Source organism: Triturus cristatus, chromosome 11 (genome assembly GCF_964204655.1).
Source record: "Triturus cristatus chromosome 11, aTriCri1.1, whole genome shotgun sequence".
NCBI lineage: Eukaryota > Metazoa > Chordata > Amphibia > Caudata > Salamandridae > Triturus > Triturus cristatus.
This window is the reverse complement of record NC_140594.1, coordinates 932,956,713-932,981,424: the sequence shown is the minus strand read 5'-3', so window position 1 is coordinate 932,981,424 and position 24,712 is coordinate 932,956,713. Positions and strand designations below refer to the sequence as shown.

Sequence of the window (24,712 nt, the reverse complement as noted above, 5' to 3'; positions counted from 1 at the left end):
GCAATTTTTATTTTTTCGCTAATTTCGCCGATTACGCTTACCGTACGCGTACGGTAAAAAATTATAAAAAAAAAAAAACTATCCACACTCTCCCCACCCCGTGTGCAATTGGTTGGCGCAGGCTACCAATTGTGCATGGCTTATCAGAGGTGTGATAAACTAGAATATTTTAAACAAAAATAATAAAAGAAAAAATTATCCACACTCTCTCCACCCCGTGTGCAAACGGTGCCCGAAGGGCACCATTTGTGCATGACTTATAAAAATTACGAAAAATTAAAATATTACCTTTCAAAACGAAGTGCATCATATGTCCTCCATGTGCGCACGGTGCGCGAAGCGCATCGTGCGTACATGGCCCATCTAGCGTAACGTGGGCACGCGGTGCGCGTAGCGCACCACGTGCCCACCGTGCGTGCACGGCACTAACTGCGTAAAGTGGGCGCGCGGTGCGCGAAGCGCACCGCGTGCTTACTGTGCGCGCACGGTGCGCGAAGCGCACCGTGCGCGCACGGAACGAACTGCGTTAAGTGGGCGCGCACGCCACGAATGGCGTAAAGTAACTTAGCATTTAAAAAACCGTACAAATTCACTGAAAAAACCATAGGTTTCACACACGTTATAGTTAGGAATTAGCATTTAAAAAACCTTGCAAATTCACTGAAAAAACCATAGGTTTCACACATGTTATAGTTAGCGGAAATTTTACTGATAAAAAACCAGTGAAATTCCCCCGTTATAGTTAGTGCAGGCAACTATAACTCACGCGACCGCAATCTTCTGCTGATGACATATGTGTCTTTATGAAAAAAAAAATATTTGTAATATATGTATAGCTAAAAATGTATGGAAGAAGACATGGGCAAATAAGTGTCTAAATACAGTATTAGCATCAGCAGAGGATTGCGGTCGCGTGAGTTATAGTTGCCTGCACTAACTATAACGGGGGAATTTCACTGGTTTTTTATCAGTAAAATTTCCGCTAACTATAACATGTGTGAAACCTATGGTTTTTTCAGTGAATATATATATATATATATATATATATATATATATATATATATATATATATATATATATATAATTTTTATTATTTCCGGGGTCCCCCACACATGGGCGGGAATATTCAGTGCTTATGACTTAGATGAGGATACCCCTGGAAGAGAACTAGGATTACAGGTAAGTAACTTATCCTTATGAGCCAAGAAACCCTAGTTTTATAACATTCTCAATGCATGAGAAGATATCCTCTACAGCAAGGAAACTTACTGGTGCTTGCTGGGCTCCATGCAAGCATACCAAGGCAAAGAAGTTCTAACGTATTCTCCTTGCGCTCCCACATATGTTCCAGCCCCTTATCTTAATAAGCTTGCAAAAGTAGAAAACATCTCCAAAAGTACAGAAAACACCATCAAAGAGGAAAACAATCTTGAACATGAATAACCTAAAAAAACGTGACTAACCTAGAGGCCTGCATGTATGTGCAGAGCTCAAGCTAGACAGAGTCAGAATTAACGATGGAGTTTAGGGCATGTTAAAGCCCATTGGTAAAACTCCATTTTACAAGATACACCCTATTGCACATTTGCACACCACTACCTACAGCACTATACTCTGAGATTGAGATGTACATTCCACACATTCCTCTTTCATGCTTTCAAACGCACATCCCTCACATTCTGTTCCTGGCAAGGCTAAGGCTGTCCAACTCTGTGAAACACTCCCAATCTGAAGCTACAAGGAGAAATCAAAGGAAATCACAAATCAAAAATGCAAGTTCACAAATGTCAATTAAAACGACGGTAGTCAAAGGTCATCACGTGGTCCCAGTACATAGTAGTGCATGTACAAATACAAGGAGGCAGGAGCAATAATGTTGCAAACGGCAGAAACGCCGCAAAGTCCATCATCAGATGTGGACTTGATATGACTGACTCACTGGGAAGAGCAATTTAATTATCTCTGGCCCTTAGGGCCTTTTTTAGTGAGAAGGTGGACTCCGCATACGAGCGTTTTAAGGATAGCAGAGCTACAGCCAGGTCCTTGAGCCTGTCCGTGGCCCCCGCCAACCTCAGTCCACCTTCTGACGCTTTCATGGGTATGGAATGGACTCACAGCAACATTCATTCTATCTAGTTACGACGGCCAACAAGCTTCCCTGACTTTTCTATGCCAAGGACGCAGACCCGACAGACCACGTGGGGCCACTAGCCAGAAGTTGGCCTAATCTACCATTCCCCCCGGCAGCCACAGCCTCCAAACCCGTTTAGTGTGCTCTCCAGTGGGAGGCAGGATACGCCATCACCTGCACCAGTGGCAGTCAGTAACATCTGAAAAGTAGGCTTTACAGAACGTCCAAAGGGGTTAATCCATATTCTTCCCGGACACCCCTCCACCCATGCCATCACCTTGCGTCCGGCTGACCGAAGACCATCTCTGCTTGCACCATAAGGAAGTGTTGTCTCTCTTGGCCAAATGAGCCATCAAGAGGGTGCCAGCATCAGAAGTTGTGGTTGCTATTCCCGCTACTTTGTGGTGCCCAAGTAGGATGGAGGTCTCCATCCTATCCTAGACCTGCCCCTTCACAACTTCTTTCTGAAAAAGGATGGATTCAAAATGCTAACATTAGCTCAAGCCCTGTCTGCCCTACACCCTGAAGACTGGATGGTAGTGTTGGACTTGCAAGACACATACTTCCACATTCCTGTCCTTCCTGCCCACAGCCACTACCTGAGGTTCATGGAAGGCCAAAAGCGCTTCCAGTTTATCATGCTCTGTTTCGGTCTCACCAGAGCCCTGCGGGTGTTCACAAAAGTGATGGTTGTGGTTCCAACTCATCTGCGAAGTCAGGGGTTCCAGTCTTTCCCTACCTGGACTATTAGCTGTTGAAGGCGGACTCGTCTCAGGCAATCGTCATCCACCTCCATACTACAGAGGACTTCCTGCATTCGCTGGGCTTCACTATAAATGCTCCGAAGTCACAACTGACTCCCACTTAGACACTCCCTTTCATCATGACCTTTCTGAACACAATGCATTTTCAGACCTATCCCCCAGGCGGTGAGTCCAGGATATTCAGGCTATGATACCGATGTTTCAGCTTTTATTCTGGATTTGACTTGTTACTGACTCTGAGACTGTTGGGCTTCGTGGCCTCCTGCATCCTGCTAGTCACAGATGCTTGTTGGCATATGTGGGCTCTCCAGTGGCATCTGAAGTCCCAGTGGGCACAGCATCAAGGAAATCTCTCCCACATGGTTCAGATTTCGGAGGAAACTGCAAAAGACCTGCAGCTGTGGCTGATGAACCGCAGGTGGGGCAGCCATCTGGGAGAGGTGAAGATCAGAGGACTCTGGTCTCCGGCGTAGTTTTGGCACCACATCAACCTGTTGGAGCTTCGGCGATTGGCATTGAATGCCTTTCTTTCTTCCATCAGGGGAATGCTGGTAGTCACGAACAGCACCACTGCTATGTGGTACTACAACAAACAGGGCAGGGTGGGGTTGTGGACAAGAGGTCCTGCAGGCTCTCTGAACGCCAAGGCGGACAAACTCAGCTGTCAATGCCTAGCGGATCACAAATGGCATCTCCTTCCAGAGGTGGTGCTGTGTCTCTTTCAAGAGTGAGGAGAACCTTGGTTAGATCTGTTCACCAACGCTTAGAAAGTGTAATGTCAGCAGTGATGTGTTCTGGTGTTTCCAAGATGACCCTCACTCGGAGATGCTTTCCTTCTAAAGTGGAGTTTCGACCTCCTGCAGATACCAGAGTTCTCAAGAAGATCAGGAACGACTGGGCCCAAATGATTCTTGGGGCTCTGGATTGGGCCCGGAGAGTCTGTTATCCCGAGCTATTGAGCATGAGCAGTGGTTCTCCGGTCAGATGGCCTCTTTGGAATGATCTTGTTGTAGCATCAGGGGATGGTCCTTCACCTGAACCTGTGCACTCTCCGCCTTCATGCGTGGAGATTGAGCGGTGACTGTTGCCAGCTTTCGACATTCCTCCTGAAGTATGTGATGCTTTTCTGGCAGCAAGGCATCTCTCCACCAAGACAGTATATGCCTGCCACTGGGACAGATTTGTGGCATGGTATGCATCCAAGGACATCGACCCTCTCTCTGCACCCTTTTCTCAAGTTTTACTATTTGCTCTGTCTTTGGCCCTGCCGAGCTCTGGGCACAGATAAGGGCTATTTATCAGCCATTGCTGCTATTTTACGATTGCTCGACCAACCTTCTTTGTTTCAGTCACATGTTGTGTCTAGGTTCCTCAAAGGTCTTCAACATATGTTTCGTTCCTAGCCATTCAGCCTGCCCTAGCGGGACTTAAACCTGGTTCTGACTTTTCTGATGTGCGCGCCTTTTAAGCCACTGCACAACTGCCCTCTCCGGTTGCTAACCATCAAGCAAGATGTCTTTCCTAGTGGCCATAACATTGGCCACGAGGGTCAGCCCACTGCAGGCACTGTGTGAGCACCCTCCTTATACCACCTTTTACTCCAATAAGCTGGTCCTTCGAATACATGCCTTCTTCCTTCCAAAGGTAGTCGTCACATCTTTCCATGTAGGCCAAACATCACCTTGCATACCTTCTTTGCTTTGCCTTAACCTTCTAAAGAAGATGAGACTTCACCGCCTGGATCCAAAAAGAGCATTATCGTTTTACCTCGATCGTACCAAAGAGTTCCAGGTGGATAAATAACTCTTTGTAGGTAATGTAGGAGCTAAGAAGAGGAAGGCTGTGCAGAAACAGACCATCCTACGATGGACAGTGCTTGGCATAAAGATCTACTATGCATTGGCCAAAAAGCAGTCCCCCCTCCCCCACTCTCTTGAAGGCTTCCATGCCCATTCCATCAGAGTCAAGGCTGCGACCACTGCGTTAGTTTGCGGAGTCCCTGTCCTGGACATCTGTCAGGCAGTTATATGCGTAATTGCTGCCTGGACAGCCAGGTCCATTTGCATGGTTCTTTGCCAGTTTAGTCCTGTAGGACTTTTTGGTCTAAATCGGTTTTGCCAACCCACCTCCAGGGAGGCATTGTTTGGGTATCTATTTTAAGGTAACTAATTACGGCTAGAAGTCTCTATCAGATGTACAAGTTACTTACCTTCAGGAATGTCGGATCTGGTATAGACTCTAGTTAGCCGTAGATTCCTTACCAACCCTCTCGTCCTCCCCCCTCTGCAAACTGATTTGTGTGTAGGACACCCTTCTAACAACCATAGAAATGCTCACCAGTTTGTCAGTTTTCCTTGGTGCTCTGACTTCTGGCTAAGAAAGTCATGAAAAAAAACTGATGTCAGCGTGCTGGGGTGGCGTCTTTATAGGCACCATGCATGTCACTTCGGGCGCCGACAATGCTGATGCGTAGCTGAACGACGCCACCTACTGGCAAGCAGGGGTACTGCTCAAAAAGTTCTGGATGCAATCTGACACCTGGGGAGCATTCTAAGATAAGGAATCTGTGCCTATATAGTCTCTCTACCAGATAGGTCGTTACCGAAGGTAACTTGTTCTTCACTCCCAGTTCAAACTCCGTCCTTTTGGGCTTGCTACGGCTCCAAGGATGTTCATAAAATACCTAGCAATGGTCCACCTCTGATCTGAGCAAGAGTGGTGGCAGGCAGTAATGTGTCACCCATACTCCGGCAGTTATCTCCCTGCTCCAAAGCTTGGGATTCTGAGGGACACCTCTCAATTACATGACTGTTCAGGAAGTGTGGCCCCTGCAGTACAAGGGCCGGCACATCCATTACCTGGAGTTGTTTGCTGTACAACTAGCCCTCAAATCCCTTGTTCCAGCTCATTCAAGGAAAGGTAGTACTTATCAAGATGGACAACAATACTGTCATGTTCTACCTTCGAAAACAGAGCAACACACACTATCCCCCGCTCACGGGACTAGCGCAGGGGATTTGGCATTGGACGATCTACCACAAGATATAACTTCTAGTAGAATGCTTTCTGAGGTGGATAACGAATTGACCTGATCGGTACGACGTATCAAGAAGTCTCCAACTGGGAACTTCACCTGCAAGTCTTACAAAGTTAGTTTTAGCATTGGGGTACCCCGCAAATAGACCTGTTCGCCACCCTGAAAATGCAAAATGTCCACAATTCACCTCCATGTACTAACGGCCACAATCCTTGAGCAATGCACAATGGACAAATTGGTCCAGTACCTTTGACTACGTTTTTCGTCCTCACCCGCTCCTTCTGTATGTGATGAGGAGGGTGAGACAAACCTCTCTGACATCCATCTTGGTGGCTCCCATCTAGGTCAGACAACCCTAGTACTCTTTCCTCCTGGAGATATCCATCAGCCCTCAAAAGAACTTGATTCTCTGGCTAGATCTACTCGCACAGAGCCAAGATCATAGTAGACTTCCAGTTACCAGGCAGCTCAAGCCAGCATCTGACACATAAGGTCTTAGTATTTAGCTTTTTAAACCTCCCCCAATATATGTGTGACGGTGCTACGAGAAAAGCACAGGCCCACCGCCGGGCCCATTACACCACAAAGGGGACAGTGTTTTCCCACTACTGTATTGCCAAAAACTTAGACCCCTTATAGCCTAGTGTTCAGGACATCGTCTTCTATCTCCAATATCTGCAGAGTTCTGGCTTTGCCTATATTTGTATACACTTGCACCTAACTGCTGTTGCAGCTTATTTGCAAAACAGGGAACATTCATACCTATCAAGGATTCCACTAGTCAAGACTTTCATGGACAGTCTTAAGAAAGTTATACCTCCTAGAATGCCACCTGTGTGGAACCAAAACATAGACCTTACTAGACTCATGGGACCACCCTTTGAACCTTTAAATTCATTCTTCCTTCAGTTCATTTCTTGCAAGGTAGCTTTACTTCTGGCCTTTACTTCCCTCAGGCACATTAGTGAACTATAGGTGCTCACTGTACAAGAGCCGTTCATCCGGGTTGTAAAGACATGGTTGTTCTCAGAACCATTCCCAAATGATTCCAAAGGATGGTCTTCCCTTCCTACCTCAATCACACTATAGAGCTCCCAGTGTTCGTTCCCCTTCCAGACTCAATAACAGAAAGATCCTTACAACTGCTAGACATCAAAAGAGCTCTTGTGTATTATATTGACAGGACCAAACCTTTTTGTAAGTCTGCCAGCTCGTTGTCACCTTCAGGAAGCCTCACAGAATTCAAAAAAGGAGAGAAGAGGGGAAAGGATCCACCCCTCATCGATCTTCTGTTTGCTCCACGCCAATTCTAGTTTTGGATGAAGGGCGGACCCTTTCCCCCCTTCTCTCCTTTTATGACTTCTAAGGGGCAAGCACAGAGACATATTGCTTCCCATTCATATCCTTATATTGCTGGGAACTTGAAATCCTCTTGAGTATCACTTCAAGATTCTGGCCTATTTGATGGATCCCTTCTTGAGGAAGTTATATTACTTTTCCAACGAACTGGGTTGAATGGATCCCATTAATTCTTCCTCTTATGTGAGGATGGAAATTCCTTAGTCTTACTGTGCCCTGAAGAAGTCCACATGTATGTGGACGAAACGCTTTGGCTGGCCCTTTTAAAAAAATATATATTGATGATGCAACAATTAAGAGAAGAATCTCAACTACTACCGGAATATTGTGGATATACTTGGAATTAGAATTGCATTTATAGAAGTGGTGCACCACTGCTTGCTTTGTTTCTATACTGTAATAAAGTTATCCTTTAGCAAGAGTTTGAGATGCCATCCGCTAAGGCAGGGGTCTCCAGCATTTTCTGTAATAGGAGCTAATTTTGTTTAATGAAAGTCATCCCGAGCTACTAGTGGTGATGATGACCACCCATTCCAAGAGTCCCAGCTGTGATCACATTAGTACATTAGGCAGAGTTGGCAGCTATAAATTAGAAAAAGCACTATCAATTTTGTATGCATCTACATGGGTTAAACAAAATAGCCATAGCTGCAATCCCCCTGGCACCAAGGGATTACACGAGTAATAAATCACTCCCACTCAAATAATAGCTTTAAATTCATTTTGAAACTAAGATTTTTCCTCAAACTTTAACTCATGAGTTTGAAAAGACATACATTTTCGTCTTGAATACGTGCTTTTTAATTTTGGCATGCAAATCATAATTTAACCAAGCAAAAGCTTGTAATTCAGTATGCAATCGACATACTGCAGGGACATCGCCACGGCTGACATACACTCTTATTATGTGGCATCACAACTGCAGGTCCTCAATGAATGGTTGTATAGGCCCAGGGACGAACCTGCCTATAAGTTGAGCGCCTCATCATGGGGGAGCCATCCGTATACCCTTTTCTGTATAGCAGGGCTGCCCCGCGGGGACTTCCCCCGCCACATTGGGAGTTATTGTGTCTTGGCGGCAGGCCTCGTGGTGGATGGGTTGGTAGGGACGCTTTACTAAGGAAACTCTACTGTGGTGGAACCGCTTACTTCCTCAGGCCGCAGACCTACAGGGGTTTAATGGCTGGGACAATATTGGTATCTCAACCCTGGGGCGATGTCATGCTTGGCCCTATCATGAAGTCCTTTCAAGATCTACAAGAGGCATTCTCTATGCCTCACTCCCAATTTTATAAGTACTTACAGTTGCGCCATGCCCTGCAGCCCTACATTAAAGGCCTGCCAACCTTACCCAAGTTCAGTCCACTAGAAGGCAAGCTCCTGATGGGGTACCTGGGAGACCATAGAATCTCTAAAATGTACTAAACACTTGTAACGCACAGCCCAACAACCCTAGCATCACTACGAGCCTCATGGGACACAGATATAGGGCCTATTGACAATGACGACTGGTCCGAAGCACTTCAGTCACCGAGGGGAGCCGCTATCCCCACCCATCTCCACTAAATACAATTTAAATACCTACATAGGGTGTACTACACTCGATATAGACTGTTGTGGGCAGGATTGATCGCCTCTCCCCGGTGTCTTCGATGCCACATAGATGAGGGCAACTTCCTACACACAGTCCAGACTTGCCATACCCTGGGCAAATTTGGGAGGGGAGTTATAAAGTGCTTATCTGACGTACTACACTGGGAAATCCCACGATCCCCCAAGCTCACACTTCTGCACTGTACAGATGAAATAGGGGGCAATATCTACAAAAGACGCCTATTTCTGGGGTTGACACAAAGGGACATCTCACAACATTGGAAGGCTGAACATCCCCCTCGCCTATCGAACTGGAAGGGGTGCTTGGACTATGCCATGAAACTCGAACGGCCTGTGTTTACAGCCCGCAGTTGCCACCACAAACACTCCAAAATCTGGAAGCCGTGAGCTGCTCACAGACGCATACCCTTTGAGGAACATACTGTGGGGGATCTCTTATCAATGCTAGACCCGGTCACGCACAGCTAATATGGTTACCACTCAAGACTACTCTACACCCGTAATAGGGGCATATGTTACCATGAGACGTAGGCACGGAATTAGGTGCAGGCTTTTGCTTGGTACAATACGGCCTTTGTTGTTGTGTATGTTCAAAGTATATCATCCTTCGATATTGGATATGCTGTGGAAAGTCATTTCTGTATGCTTTCAACTGTTTCTATTCACCTGTCTTTTATTGTACACTTAATCGTACATTCACTCTGTATTGATGTACATAAAATCAATAAAATATGTTTTGGAAAAAAAGAAATTGTAATTCATGAATCTGGGCTGCACACAAGAGAGCTTCTCACATTTAGCTGGAGAGCTACTGGTATCTCACGAGCTGCTCGTCGGAGAAGCCTGCACTAAGGCTTTGATTGTGCAGCTTTTCTTGTGGCTAAGTCATATATTTACAAAAGTGATAGTTGTATATGTAAATATTTGAAAAGAAAAGTTGGCTAATAGTTCTATTCTTTTCACAACAGTTGCTATTCAGTTGCACCTCAGTTTCTGGGGTGATGGAATCAATAGGGCTTTTCTCAATTATCTGATTTGCTCTTTAAGAACAGCAGTGGTTACTCGTCCTGCTGTCTGTTCTGTGTATTCTTGTGCTGGTAACTGCACATGCATGATCCAGATGTTGATTATATTTTGGGTAAGAAGATAAAGCTTGGGGTCGCTTTAGCATAGTTTCTAATGACTTTCTTTACTATAGGTGGTTGGTGTTCCCCTCAGCTCTGCTGTCCAGTCTTCAATGAAACCAGCCATGGCCATAAGTGGTGGACAGATACTGGTGGCAAAGTCTGTGTCGTCATTTGGTAAAGTCACTGGACAGAAGCCTGTTGTAGCCCAGGGAGTTGCAAAAGCACTTGTGAGCAGCGGAGGAGGAGGCAGTACTATTGTGGCCCAGCCTGTTCAGACCGTTACTAAGGTTCCTGCTTTATCATCTGGGGCTCAGAAAGCTGCTTCACAGGGTTCAGGTACAAACAACAATTCGTTTTTAACCGGTGTTTTCTAATTTGTGGAGCTAATCTGATCCCTTAAAGACAGCAGCTATAAAGAGACTCCTCTATATTTTTTCTTTGTTTAATGTTTCGTTTTATTGATCTCATTTGTATTGCCATTTTCCTTAGTTCGCTGTACATCGGTTTTCGCAGAGTCAGGGGAAAGGAATACCTGTTTTAAGAACAGGCTTTGAGAGAGAGGCCCTTTACAATTCATCCTCGCAAAAAGACTAGTTTTATGCCGTACATACGGTAAATACCATTGGCAATAGTTTAGACGTTCAAGGCTGTTGTGTAGATAATTCTTGTGAAGTATGACTCATTAGAATACCCAAGAAAAAAACCTTTCTGGGTTCCCCTCTTGAATGATGTCTTGCATACTAACTACTAGTCCAGCTCTCATTGGGAAAGGTATTGACAGTTTACCCTTGTGAGGAACCTTTTGTGTACAAAGTTATGACAGTCGATTGACCTGTACTGTGTTTGAGAACCTTAACAGGTGAACACGTTATTGCCTAACCTGGAGGCTAAAGGACCCTTCAAAGTCCGTTTTAAACACCTCCCCGAATTCCTCTGCTATTTTTGTGGCAGCCATTCTTTCTCAAACCTTCTTCATCCCCTCCAGTGTTTCTCCACATCACCAACAGTATTTTTTTATTTTTTTTAGAAGAACACAGAATATAGTTTAGACCATAGAGTGCACTTCACAAGGGGCCTCTCTTATAGGTGTGTTAGGCAGAGTGAAGTGTGATTAGATTCCTCAACTGCCTGTTCTTTAGTCTCATAACTTTCCTCATTTAGATAAGATTGTCCATCCATGCTTGTAGTACTGTTTGATAATGTTTGTTTAGAACATTAATGCTTGAGGTTTTCTCTATAAAAACATTTGAATAAGTAGATGTGGTTTACAGATCTCATCGGAGTTGTTGCTCACAACCATCCTGTGACAAAAAATTTTCTTCATACAGTTTTACGAATATAATACACTGGAGATTTGCATAACGTTTATCACACACTCGCTCTTTACCACTTTTGCGTGAGTGCTTAGTTTACTAAGTAGGACTGAAAAGCTGTGATTGTTGGTCTCTAGCTCTCTTCTTCTGTTGGTAAAAACATAGCTCATCAATAAAACCGACAATACTTAACACTATCGCTTTTTGCCTTAAGCATTTTGTTAGGCCCAGTAATCCATGTTATTAGCTGGAAACATTGATTTTAGCTGTTACCAGAGTAGTTTCTCTTTTTCTTTGGAATTTTGCATTTCTCTTCGGAATTGAATTTACACTTCTCAAATGTGCGAGAAATCAAACCCACAGTCATTATCCTCTTTCACCCCGCCCTACAAATACCCCATGTTTAGCCTTTCAGATTGTGGTAAAAAAAATACCTCTCTTCTCTACAAGTTTAGAGTCAAGGGGAAGCATCACCAATTTCTAGCATCTTCGGTAAACTAGGCAAGTCGTAATAGATGAAGTTTGTATGAACTTCTAAATCAAAGGATCCCAAGATGTTCAAGTTTTCAGCATTTTTTGTTGAAGTGTACATAAACATCCAAAAGGGTTGTAGGACCCTATGACCCTGAGCTCATGTATATCACTTCTACCCCTGTTGCAATACTCTCATACTGTGTGATCATCTCGTAGTCAGGAATGAAGGTTAATGCTGCACGGATGGAATCTGGCTGCTTCCATCATCAGTACTGATGTTCTGCCTCAGCCTTGTCCTGAGAGGTGTACCAATAGTTTCTGGTGTCCTCCTACTGGAAACTGTGATTTTTCCAGTGGGAGAGAGACAGAAACACACCCGCACACGAAAATGAGAAATTCAGTCACGTTTTTAATAGTTGATAATTGTTTACTCCTCTGTAAAGTTACAGAGCTTCAATGAAAGGGTGAAATAATGGGCATTGACCAGTTTCCTTTTTTGTGAAGAGGTCTTGTTCAAATGTGTTTAAAATAGACTTGTATGGTGTATTAGTAGTGTAGGACTGTCTTCTCTTTTCTGGAAGCTCCACTATCTATCTCTACTCAGGAAGGAGAAGGCTAGCAGTACATGATAGATCAGTCTTCCACAGTACAAAGAACCAGTTCAGGGGGCCATTGGGCATCATTACTTTACTGGGTCCTAATCAAGGAGATTGAGACATTTTACCACCTATGTCGTGGGTCCTGCTTACTGTGAATTCTAACAACTCAGTCCCCGCCTCTCCTTCCCCCAGCATTTTATTCACATGGTAATGAGGTGTGCTGTTCAAGGGCTACTCTGGAAGCTGGTGTGGGGTTAAAGACTCACAATTTAATAATTCACAAAGTAGATTTCAGTAATGAGATTGTCCAGCTAGTGCTTTAACTTGACTGTTTTATTTATCCTAGCAATTAGGGTTGCCACCTTTCCCAGAGAGAAATGGCATCCATTTGTTCACGTTTTAGATTCCATAAAGGCCCTGACAAGAGACCTAAATAGAATTTTACAGTAAGTATTCATTTCTGACATCAATCGGGGCTCATTAAGGCAGTGCTGGAACACATTTTAAATTGTTTTCTTCTTTTTTCAGTTCAAAAAGAAGTTTATTGAGGGACTACAAAATAACAGTACAAAGATCAATAAAACATCAATAATCACATTTGGCAAACTAAAACTGAAACTAAGAATCAAAGTAATTGTATGCATGTCAGTTTAACATAGCCTGAAAGAGAAAAAGACAGGGTTATGTAAAATGATCGGTCTAAATAAAAGAAGGATACAATTTCTGTAAAAAACGTAATACAAAATAACCGGTTAGTGTAATATAACATGAGGAAAGTCAAGGTGGTTTAGAGACTTCTTGTTGCACTGGAAGCAGGAAGAAGGAACGTCTAGCACTAGCATCAATGAACAGTGTGATATGCAACCATAAATTTGAGCGTTTCGTTGCCATGTGAATAGGATATATAAAAGTTGTAACTAATCTATGATTGTTTTATTCTTTTGATATTATTATTGGCATTTTTATTTTACAAAGACAGATTGTGTTAGGATGCATTTGATTTGACTGCATTTCTTGCAATATACATCGTTGTACATTACTATCCTCACATTAAATGGACACGTATCCTGTCTTTATTAAGGTCTTACGTTAAACAATTCCTATATAGAACTGGGATACGAAACTGGGGGAACGTTCATGGGATCCAGGGTACATATATCAGATGGGTTGTCAGGGCGGTATGCATCTCGCTGGTTGACATGTCTGCGTGCTACTGGGGGGGGGGGGGGGGAGGTGGTTGGTCCAGCACTGATGTCTTGTCTGCGAGTCTCGTGCGGTGCGTGATGATAATATCGAGCAACGTTACGTGTTTGCTGCAAGAGGAGATCCGGTGTGTGTGCTTACGGTCGGGGCTTGTGACTGTGGGTCCACTGGGGTGTGTGGGGAGCCAACTGAGTCGTCGTGGGTTGGTGGCTGTTTGAATTGGTGCAGTAATAGGGTCCACTCCATAGAGGTGGGGTGTTTACGTATCCCCTTCACCTCCTCCTCCCTTAGTGTGTCCTTCTCCGTCGTCACCCATTTGTGTACTGCTCCCACCCATGCCGCGATCGGGGGACCCGTGGGGGATCACCAGTGCATGGCTATACTCCTTTTAGCCAACAAAATTGCCAGTGAGACAAAGCGGATTGACACTTTGTGTTGCTTCTGTTTCCGGAAAATACCTAATGCACAGGCTTCCCAGGTGTTCAGATGTGTGAGCCCTGTGAAATCCCTGAGTGTCTTGTGAACATTGTGCCAATATGGCTGCAGTGTGGGGCAACTCCAGAACATGTGGTAAAAGTCTGCTTCCTGTGATCGGCATCTGGGACAGAGGAACTGGGTGTCTGGGTAAAATCTTTGGAGGCGTGCTGGCGTTTGATACGCCCTGTGTAGGATATGGAATTGTATATTTTTAAAACGTGCATTTCAGACACCTTCTTTGGGTATTCGAGGGCCATCTCCCATTCTTTCTCGTGTAGTTGGCTCCCTAGTTCTTCCTCCCAAGTGGCCCGCAGGGCCTCCAGGGGTCTGTTTGTAAGCTCCCGAATGGCTTTATAGAGCCATGTGGTCAGGTGTCGCCCCATCCCCATGTGTATGATCGTGTGGATGACCGGGTGAGTGGCAGACTCTCCTGTCGATAGGTCGTGGTACAATCGATAGCTTTCTAGGAGTTGGCGGTGAAGTAGAAACTGGCCAGGTGGGAGATCGTAGTCGTCCATAAGCTGGTGGAACGTCTAAGCTGTCCGTCTTCAATTAGAGACTCTATTTCGGATAGGCCGCAGTCCGTCCATGTGTGAAGCATGCTAGGTGTGTAATATTTCTCATGTTTGGGCCAGCCAACTAGTGGCAGCAGAGGGGAGTACGGAGGCTTCCCCGTTGACATACGGTGTATCCTTTGCATGCATTTGCGTTCCAATACTACTTGTATGGGGTATGTGTGCCTCGGTTTAGTGCCTGGCAGTAGCAGGCGGCGGAGTTCTGGGATGGGTACCTGGCCGGTGACTGTGTATGTTTCACCTATGTGTCTGCCCACAGTCCAGTAGGACAGCCACTGTAATGGTGCTGCCAGGAAGTAGGACTCTAAGGACGGTGCGCCCAGTCCTCCCTGTGTAGTGGGCAGTTGTAACTTCGTTAATGCTAGCGTACGTCTGCCTGTTCCCCATATAAGTGAACCGAGGAGCGAGTCTTAAGTCCCGGAAGAGTGCTCTGGGTGGGATTACCGGCAGATTCGTGAAGTGGTACAGTAACCGCGGGACTATTATCATTTTGGCTATGGCCACACGGCCGATCGGGGCTAGCGGGAGGTTCTTTCAGAACCCAATCGCTGATCTGATTCCAGACAGTGCTCTGCGGTGGTTGCTTTCAAATATGTCGGCCGGTGAGTGATAGAGACGGATCCCGAGGTATCGGGGAGCCCCCATACTCCAGGTCACTTTCTGGTCACCCAGCCAGACATCACGAGGGGGGAGGTTCGGGTGTAGTGGGTAAACCGTGGATTTGTCCCAGAGTACTCTGAGCCCGGAGGCTTCTGCAAATTCCGTCCGTGTTACCCAAATGGGTGTTAAATTCTCAGTTATGTTTCAAATGTATAGGAGAAGGTCGTCAGTTTACATGAAGACACTATGTATGGTATCTGCTATGGGAATGCCCCAGTGTTCCCCCTCCCGTTGCAGCCATATGGCTCGGGGGTTCTGCAGCGAGTGCGAAGAGTAGAGGCGAAAGCGGGCAGCCCTGCGTCGTGCCTCTCTGTACCGCGAGTTCTGGCGATATGTATCTGCCTATGCGAATACGCGAGGTGAGCTTGGTGTATAGGAGTTGGGTGTATGCTAAGAGGGTGGGACCGAATCCTGCTCGTTGTAGGACCGAGAACAGGTATTGCCATGTGAGGGTGTCGAAGGCCTTCTCGAGGTCTAAGATAAGGCAGGCTGCTCTGGGGAACGTGTCACCCACTTGATCTTGGATATGGAAGAGTCGGCGTATATTTTGGGACGTGTTTCTGCCCGGAACGAAACCACATTGATCCGGGTGAACCAGGGGTCGTAGGATTTGTGTGTACCTGTCCGCTAATATCTTCCCTAGAATCTTATAGTCGGCGGACAGAAGCGTGATGGGGTGGTAGGAGGCCATCTGTTGTGGGTCTCGATTTGGTTTCAGGAAGGTTACGATAACTGACTCCCGGAGGGATCTCGGTAACTCTCCTTTCTCCAGTGCAGTGCAAACATCGCCACCAGGCGAGGGACCAACAGGGGGGAGAAGGTTGTGTAGTATTCCAGGGGGAAACCGTCTAGCCCCGGAGCTTTGTTGTGAGCTAGTGCGTGTAGGCCTTGGGTGATGTCGGCGGATTGTATCTCTGTATCTAGTGCCATTCTGTCTGCCTTCATGATTTTGGGGATCGTCAACGGGTCGAGAAAATGATCTAGTATTTCCTGACCTGTTGGTTCTGGGCTACGGTAAACCTCTGAGTAGTATTGGTGGAACGCCAACAGGATTTCAGCCTGGGACCTCACCCAATTGCCGAGGGGCTCTATCATTTCAGTACTGGGTTTCACGTTGGTGTCTTGTTTAGCTAGCCATGCCAATAATGTGCCCGTTTTATCCCGCTCCTTATGCATGCGGGTTGCATACGCCCTGAAGTTAAACCGGCGCAGGCAGCTAGATACTCAGTCATTTCTTTTGCCACTTGTGTCACTGTCTCCTCAGATGCGTCGTCTCGCTTAGTAATGGTGGCTAGCTGCGTTTCGGCTTTAGTGAGTGCTTTCTCCAGTGTCCGTTTTACCCCTACTATTAGTTTAATACATTCTCCCAAGGTCCACTACTTTGAATGTGTCCTATTCCACTAACGTAGATGTTGCTATTCCCGTGTTATAGGTGAAGTATTCCTATATGCTTTGCCCCTGTTCGTGTTTAAAGACTTGATCCATCAGGCATTCCCGTGGCAGTCGCCAAGTGGGAACGGGGGGGATGGAGGGGTCTCCAGTTTAACCGCAGAATTTGGGCGTCATGGTCAGAGAGAACCCTGCCTAGTTAGTCCGTATGTTGAACTTTGGGTAGGAGCGGCGCTGAGCATAAAAATCTATCTAGTCGGACCCGTAGGTTATGTGGTATGGAGTGGAATGAGTACGGTCGAGTCTGTGGATGACGCATTCTCCATGCGTCTGTGAATGCCCATTGTGTGACCCAGGCTTTGAACTGTTCTGTTTGTTTATGGGCTGAAGAGTGTGTGGGTGGGTGGGGGGTGGGATCGATCTAGGGTAAGGTTTAGTGTGCAGTTATAATCCCCGCCTAATATCTATGGCATGGAAGCAAATTGAGCCAGAACACCAGTGAGGTGGTCCCAGACCGGTCTTGCTCCATGTTTGGGGTGTAATTACTGCCCAGGAGTACTGATTGCCCATCTAAGAGACCCTCCAGTAGGGCAAACCTACCCTCCTTGTCCACCACTCTTCTGAGTTCCTGGATTGGGGTCCCTGGTCGAACCCAAATCAGCGCCCCACGTGCGTATGCTGAGTATGACGTGGCACATATAGTTCCGTGCGATTTAGCCTATAGTTTGCCTATTTCCGTTGTGGTGAGATGCTTCTCCTGCAAGAACGCGATTTGTGCGCTCTGGCGTTTTGTGTATGAGTACACGGTGTAACGTTTGCTCGGAGTATGGAGGCCCCTAGTGTTTAGTGTTAAAATGCTGCGGCCAGTATTTTGTATTGTTGTAGCCATGGGGTGTTGTCAGTAAGTGCTAAGATGGCGAGCATCAGCTGTAGCATAGTGTCCGACGATTCCCCAGCAGCGTGATAAACGTATGTGAAATGCGATGTCACCCATTCGCGTGATGCGGGTACCCTGTTGTGTGCAGGTCCATGAGGGGATGGGACTATACTGAATGGGGGAAATGAACCATAAACTGGGGTCGGGAAACAGTCCCAATACCAAGAACCTATTGCTGGCGACGATACGTCCAAACCTACTCTCATAAAAGAGGAGAGTGCAACAATATGATGTGGGGGTGGCAGTGCGTGTATGCGAGGCGATTCGCCTAATGGGCATTTGTAGGATCATTAGGCGTCGTCTGAATTGTGCCTGATCATATCTGCGCTGCGTGCGCTCAATGGGTGAGTCTTGGTTGCGCAGGCCGTCGAAGGGCCACCAGTCAGTTCACCTCATGCCGGGATGGAGTTAGTTTGCCCATCCAACATGGCATCAGCCGTCTGGGGGGTAACCAGGGGGGTCGTAATTGAGTCCACTCCAGACAGCGTTCCGTCGCTGTCATCCTCTCCCTCTGAAGAAAAGACGTGTAGGGCTCAATCTGTGTCCTCCGCGAGTGGGGAGGTCTGTAGTTCAGTCACTGCTTGCAGAGCCTCTCGTCGCTCCTTCATGATTTGCTCTAGGTCCGGAGATTCTTGGGTGTGAGTCCCAGCCACCTTATTTTTACCACTGCGTTGCTGCTTCGGGTTACGTCTCCTGGTGCACGGCGACTTGAAACTTGGGCCGCTTGTGGTCTCTGCTCTGGGTTGTTGTGCACAGTGTTGATCCGCCCATTTGTGTCCCTCTTCGGCGTTTCTGAAGAAGATGGCGGAGCCATTATGGAGAACTTTGAGGCGGGGTCAGGGAAGAGCAGGGAATATTGTATATTGTTCGCCCGCATTTGACGTTTTACTTCCAGGAACGATGATCTTTGTTGCTGCACCGCCCGTGCGTAGTCAGGGAATATCATTATCTGTTTGTTTTCCACATGTAAGGGGCCTGATTGTCTGGCGGCTCGAAGCACTGCATTGTGGTCTCGGAAATGCAGGATTTTCGCCAGCATTGGACTGGGGGCGGCTCTTGGTGGGGGTTTGCGGGCTGGGACTCTTTGGACACGTTCTATGGAGAAGAATGCCATCCGGTCAGCCGTGCGAGTGAAAGATTTCACCCATGCTTCCATGTATTCCATCGGATTCGCGCCTTCGATTCCCTCTGTAAGTACCAGCACGCGGATGTTACAGCATCGTGAGCGCCCTTCCAAATCATCCGCACGCTCTTCCATAGTGGTCAGACGGCTTAGGACATCTTGGAGTGTCGTCTGGTGTGCCTTGACGGCGGGTTGCAGGTCGACCAGTGTCTTCTCTCCATCCTTCACTTTGTCGGCCAATTTTCGGTGGTCATCCCGGATGAGGCTGATGTCCGTCGTGAGGGTGCCGAGTCGCTCCTCCATGGACACCCTTGAAAGTTCGATGGCTGCCAATACTTGATCTAGTTTGTCCGAGATAGATGGATCGGACTGAGGCACGGCAACGTTGGCCCATGTCCGGGTATTTGGCATGTTCTCCGGTGCAGTCTTGGGCACTTTTGTGTGTTGCGATGTCCTCGGTTTCCCCATTGCGGTGACTGGGAGGGTCGCGTGCACCGTGAGCGCTGTCGGTGGCTGTGGGGTATGCGGCAAAGTCCCCGCTTATGAAATGTCCCGATGCCGGGCTTGGTGGTCTCGCTGGTTAACAGGCGCTCACCGGGCAAGGAGATGAGGATGCAGCGGCTCAGTGTCTGGGCGGGGGGAATCACTGCTCCAATCGCCCCAGCACCTGGCCTGCTTCCTCACGTTTCGGAAGAGGTCGGGCGCTGCCAGGAGGGGTATGGTGCACTGTTCGTGTTGCTCAGGGAAGAGTTTCATGCGGGGAACGTGAGTGATCTGGCAGCCAAGTCGAGCGCCTCACCAGGGATGTAGTGTTCAAGCTGATGCAGGCACGACATGGATTACTTAGCCGCCATATTAAAGTCAGGCACCGTCCGTCTTAGGCACGTTCAGCTTGGCATCTGTAGCAGTGGGAGGGGGTGGCGTTTACGTCCCCTTCCGACCAGGGATATCCGCCGCTCACCTCTGCCTTGTCAACGCGTGTTCATGGGTGGCACAGAGATTTGTCGTCAGTCCCGCTGTTCGCTGCGATCCTCGGGCACCATTTTGGGGTCAGGCGATACCGGCAGTGTACTGTCCTGTAGTTCGCAGCTGGGCCGGGCGTGATAACCGTCTGTCCGTCTCTGAGCTCTGATATCAGGGCACCCCCGGCACCACTCGGTTGCACTCCGAGTCTGGGTTATCTGCTAGATCAAGTCTGTAGCATCAAAGAGGGCGGGCCGCCGCCACCGGCATCCGTCTCCCTACTTGCTCCTAGGAGGAACGTTGGCTATCCCCGATGCCGGGATGTCCTCTCACCGCCCCTGTGTCCCTGGCCGTTTGTCTTGCAGCTCCCGCTCCTGGTGTGCGTCCCTCGGCACCAGCCCGATCTCACTGGGCCTAAAGTTAGGTGCAGGCGGGTGCCATCTTGCCGCGGGGGTCGGAGTCCCGAAAATGTTCGATTTCCGTCGGGAATTTGCCCAATTGCCGGGATACTGATTCACCCCTGAATGTTTTTTGTGTTCCGGCACCTGGGTGTCGGCTCAACAGTCCGATGCGACGCAGGGAAGTGGGCAATATGCTAGCCCGATCACGGAGCCTCAGCAGGACACGTCTGCCATCGCAGCCTGCTTGGCCAAGCCCCGTATCTAATCTATGAATATAACAGATAGCGTACCACCATGGTTGATAGGCTAATTTGGTAAAATCTTTCCAATTTTTAGTTATTTGTTGAAAAGCAACTGCTAATAATAAGCCAATTATCTTTGTTAGAATCACAATCTGTAATCACAATATGAGAAGGGGACATGGAGCAGTTATTGAAGAAAGGTCCTGTACCGATGCTCCAAACGTTAAGCATAAACACTACAAGTGGTATCAGTTCCTAAAGAGAGAGGAGAATATGAGATCTGGCAGTCCAGGTCGGTACTGCATCTATGGGTGGATGTTTCCAGAAGCAGGTTCTAGAGTGTGTGTGGAATAGGGTAGTGGTACTCCTGTGTGGGTGATAGTTGTGCCCTCACACACCCTTGCAGGTGCAAAGCATCATCATTGGGCACTGCTCCTCGTGGGGGTGGCGCTGAGGTCCCTCACGGGCCCTCTTCGAGGGTGCTCTGTTGGAGATCTTTTTAGTAGTAGCCGCAGTTGTGCATGTGGGTGTGTGGGTTGGGTGAAAAGTGGTGAAGTAAAATGGCCCGTTGGTACCCGTGTAGTTTTATTCATGAGTCCTCAGGGTCAGGTTAAAAATAGATCAGGAATGGAGGCGCAGATTGTGCTGAAATGAGTAGGGGGAGGAGAAGATGTTCTCCCGCTGCTCTCAACCCGTATGTAAATCTAAAGTGAGGTGGTGGGTGAGTTGTGGGTGGTCGACATGTTTCGCGCTTCCCGTGGTCCCTAACGGATCCCTTAGCGCTTCATCAGGACCTTCGTAAGAGAAAGGAGGAAAAGGGGAATCAGGGAGGAAGACACCCTATATTCCCTTATTACCATGTGACAGATGAGTGTCACAGATACTATAAGTGGGCATGTCTTATTCGTGTCCCATACTCGAAACCCTCCCTGTTATTGAGAAGGGCTTCGCCGGCGGTAACCGTCTGGTGAAAAGGGTAAAGTGTCCCCTTTCTTTGGCGGCTACTCACAAAAAGATCTCCAACAGAGCGCCATCGAAGAGGGCCTGTGAGGGACTGCAGCGCCACCCCCACGAGGAGCAGTGCCCAATGATGATGCTTTGCACCCGCAAGGGTGTGTGAGGGCACAACTACCACCCGCACAGGAGTACCACTACCCTATTCCACACACACTCTAGAACCTGCTTCTGGAGACATCCACCCATAGATGCAATACCGACCTGGACAGCCAGATCTCATACTTTCCTCTCCCTTTAGGAACTGATATCACTTGTAGTGTTTAAGAATCACAGTCTGCCCAGAAATGGGATAAGCTACCCCAAATCACATGAGAAGTAGAAAAAGGGTAACTGGAATCATAAATTGAATTAATTTGAGACCATACATTTTTCCCAAAATTATGAACAGGTGGGCATTTAAAAAGTAAGTGGTATAGATCTTCATGTGGAAAAGAACATGTCCAACATGTATCTGAGAGCTCAGCATGTCTTGCATTTAAAATAACAGGAGATAACAGAAGTCTATTATATATAAAGAATAGTGTCTGTGTGGTGTTCGCTGCTCTAGATGATTTCTTAATTTTAGTCCATATTTTGTTCCATACTGCCTTGGACCAACAAACCTCTAGATCTTTTCCCAAGAGAGCTCTACCTTAGTTTTTTCTCTTGTATTTCATGAAGTATGAAAATAATTATATATAACAGAGGCGTTGAGGTTAGTGCGTAAAAGAGTATGTAGTTTGATAACCAGAGAGGAGGAAGGATTAGTGGGAGGGTTTGGGAGTACGTATTGGGCATGAGCACTTAATATGGCTTGTTTCAGAAGGAGATATTTAGGTTGGAAAGAACTAGGTAGGCCAAAAAGTCTACTGGATTGCAAGAAAGACATAATCTCATCTTGGATGTACAGTTGATGTATCCAAATTAAACCTCTTTGCCTCTAGGGTTTCCAATATAAAGGCCTGTCCCGTATCAATATCATGTCATTGTGCCATATTTTGGAGCTGGAGAAAGAAGTCCAATCTATAGGATCTAACCAAGAATTAGGCATAAAAAATTTTGATGTTTAAGTACGGGAGTAGATAAAGATTGTGGTTTACGAGAGAAAGATAAATATTTTTGAAATGAGAAAGGAGAGATAAAAGATCGTTCAAGTTCAGTACAAAGAGGACAACCCTCATGAGACTCCGAGAGCCACCTTGATGCTTGAGGAAGTAAAAAAGATTTTTGGTATGTAGGGAAATCGGGAAATAAGCACCACCTTCTGATTATGGACGACTCAATTTTGATGAAGACATACGTGATTCTTTGTTACTCCATAGAAAAGAGGACAACATAGAGTTAATTTTCTTTAAAAATGTCAAGGAAATAGATACTGGGATATTGGAAATTGTATAAAGAATTATAGGGGACAACATCATCTTTATGGTATCCAAACGGCCCCGCCAAGATAAGTATAAAGGGTGCCATCTAGTGGTCATCGTGAAATTGAACTTGGAATTGAAGGGGTAAACTGTAAGCCTAAATTCCTAATATGTTGAGGGCTCCAAGTGAAATTTGAAATAGCGAAATCGTCCTTGAGCTTATATTTTGTTAATGGTCAAATTTCTCATTTATCTTTATTTAATTTATATCCGGAGACCGCTGCAAAAGAATCAACCTCTTTTAGGAATGCGGGGAGAGAGGTCTGAGGTTGTGAGATAAATAATAATATATCGTCAGCGTAAGCCACCAATTTGATTTGAGTATCTTTAAATTTAAATCCATGGATATCTTTATTTTGACGGATTCTTGATAAGAAAAGGTTCTAAGGCCAAATTAAAAAGGAACGGGGACAATGGACAATCTTGTCGGACACCTCTACCTAAATCAAAGTAAGAAGATGTACCCCCATTTTCACACACTGCCGCTCGTGGATTAGAGTATAAAATTGATATTAAAGAAATAATTTTAGGACCAAAGCCAAACCACTTAAGTGTGTGAAAAAGGTAGGCCATTCCACTCTATCAAATGCTTTTTCTGCGTCTAAGGCTATTGCTGCCAAGGAATGTGGTACATGGGAGGAATTGGATTGGATATAAAAAAAATAAACGAGTATTGTCTGTAAAAAGGCGGTCCTTTCAAAACCAGATTGTTCCATTCCTAATAAGTCAGGCAAGTAAGATTCTAGGCGTATGACGAATGCCTTCAAAAAAGTTTTGTAATCAATATTAACTAGGGAAATAGGCAGATAATTTTTACAGTACCTTAAATCTTTACCTTTCTTAGGGATAAGACAAATTAGGGCGTCCGAAAATGAGTCAGATAAGAATTAATAAATGTGGTGATCTGAGGGAGGAATTTCTGATGTGTATAATGTCTTATAAAATTGGAGAAATTCATTTAAAATAATCATCTTTAAATTTCAATGTTTGATGTTCAGCTATAATGGACTCTATGTTAAGTTTGTTATGTTTAACTTTCAAAAAATTGTCTAGTGCTTTCCCGGCTTTATTCTGACCTCCATAAAATTTTGCACTGGATTTCAATAAATATGTTGAAGCATTGTTTGTCGATTCCTTGTTAAACTGAAATTTGACATTCAATAAGTTCCGATAAACAATCCTTTGATTTGGAAGAGTAATAAGAATGCTCCAATCTCTTTAGCTTGGCTAGGAGGCTTTTGGTGAGTTCTTTGGACTTTTTGCGTTTTTTAGAAACATAACCAATATTAAAATCTCTAGCTGATGCATTGAAAGACTCCCAAACCACATGAAAAGGTAAAGTATCAGATTGATTAACCCCTTCGCTGCCAGGCCTTTTCCCCCTCCTGTGCCAAGCCTTTTTTTGGCTATTTGGGGTAGTGCGCGATGAGGCCCCTGTAACTTTTTGACCACATAAGGTATCCACGCCAAATTTGCGTCATTTTCTTCCAACATCATGGGGATTCTAAAGGTACTCGGGGTTTGTGGATTCCCCTGGAGGGGTCACAGAAATGAGCCAAAATACAGCAACGTTTTGTTTTTTTTTGGAAAAATTGGAAAAACGGGCTGCAAATGAAAGCATCTGGGTTTTTCCCTGCAAATGTTATCAAAAAAGGGTTTGTGGGGTTGAAATCACCATTTTTCCAGCTTTTAGGGTATACCAGACTTTTGTCAGAAACCCAACATTTTTTACACAGATTTGGCATTTTTCTGGGACATAGCCTATTTTTGCTATTTTTTGTGCTTTCGACCTCCTTCCAGTTAATGGTAGAAATGGGTACAAAAGCAATAATGGATCCTGGAAAGCTATACATTTTAGAGAAGTAGACACAATTCTGAATTCAGCAAGGGGTCATTTGTGTAGA

The 24,712-nt window shown here is 46.0% G+C and overlaps 1 protein-coding gene across 4 annotated transcripts in view; it reads left to right on the top strand.

The window, feature by feature from the left end:
- YEATS2 (YEATS domain containing 2) overlaps positions 1–24,712 on the top strand; it is a 1,415,500-nt gene that overhangs the window by 557,837 nt on the left and 832,951 nt on the right. For all 4 annotated transcript variants that reach the window (XM_085634927.1, XM_085634925.1, XM_085634929.1 and 1 more), the window contains one exon: positions 10,104–10,368. In XM_085634927.1, the coding sequence (XP_085491053.1) occupies positions 10,104–10,368 (265 nt within the window). The remainder of the gene's footprint in view (positions 1–10,103; positions 10,369–24,712) is intronic.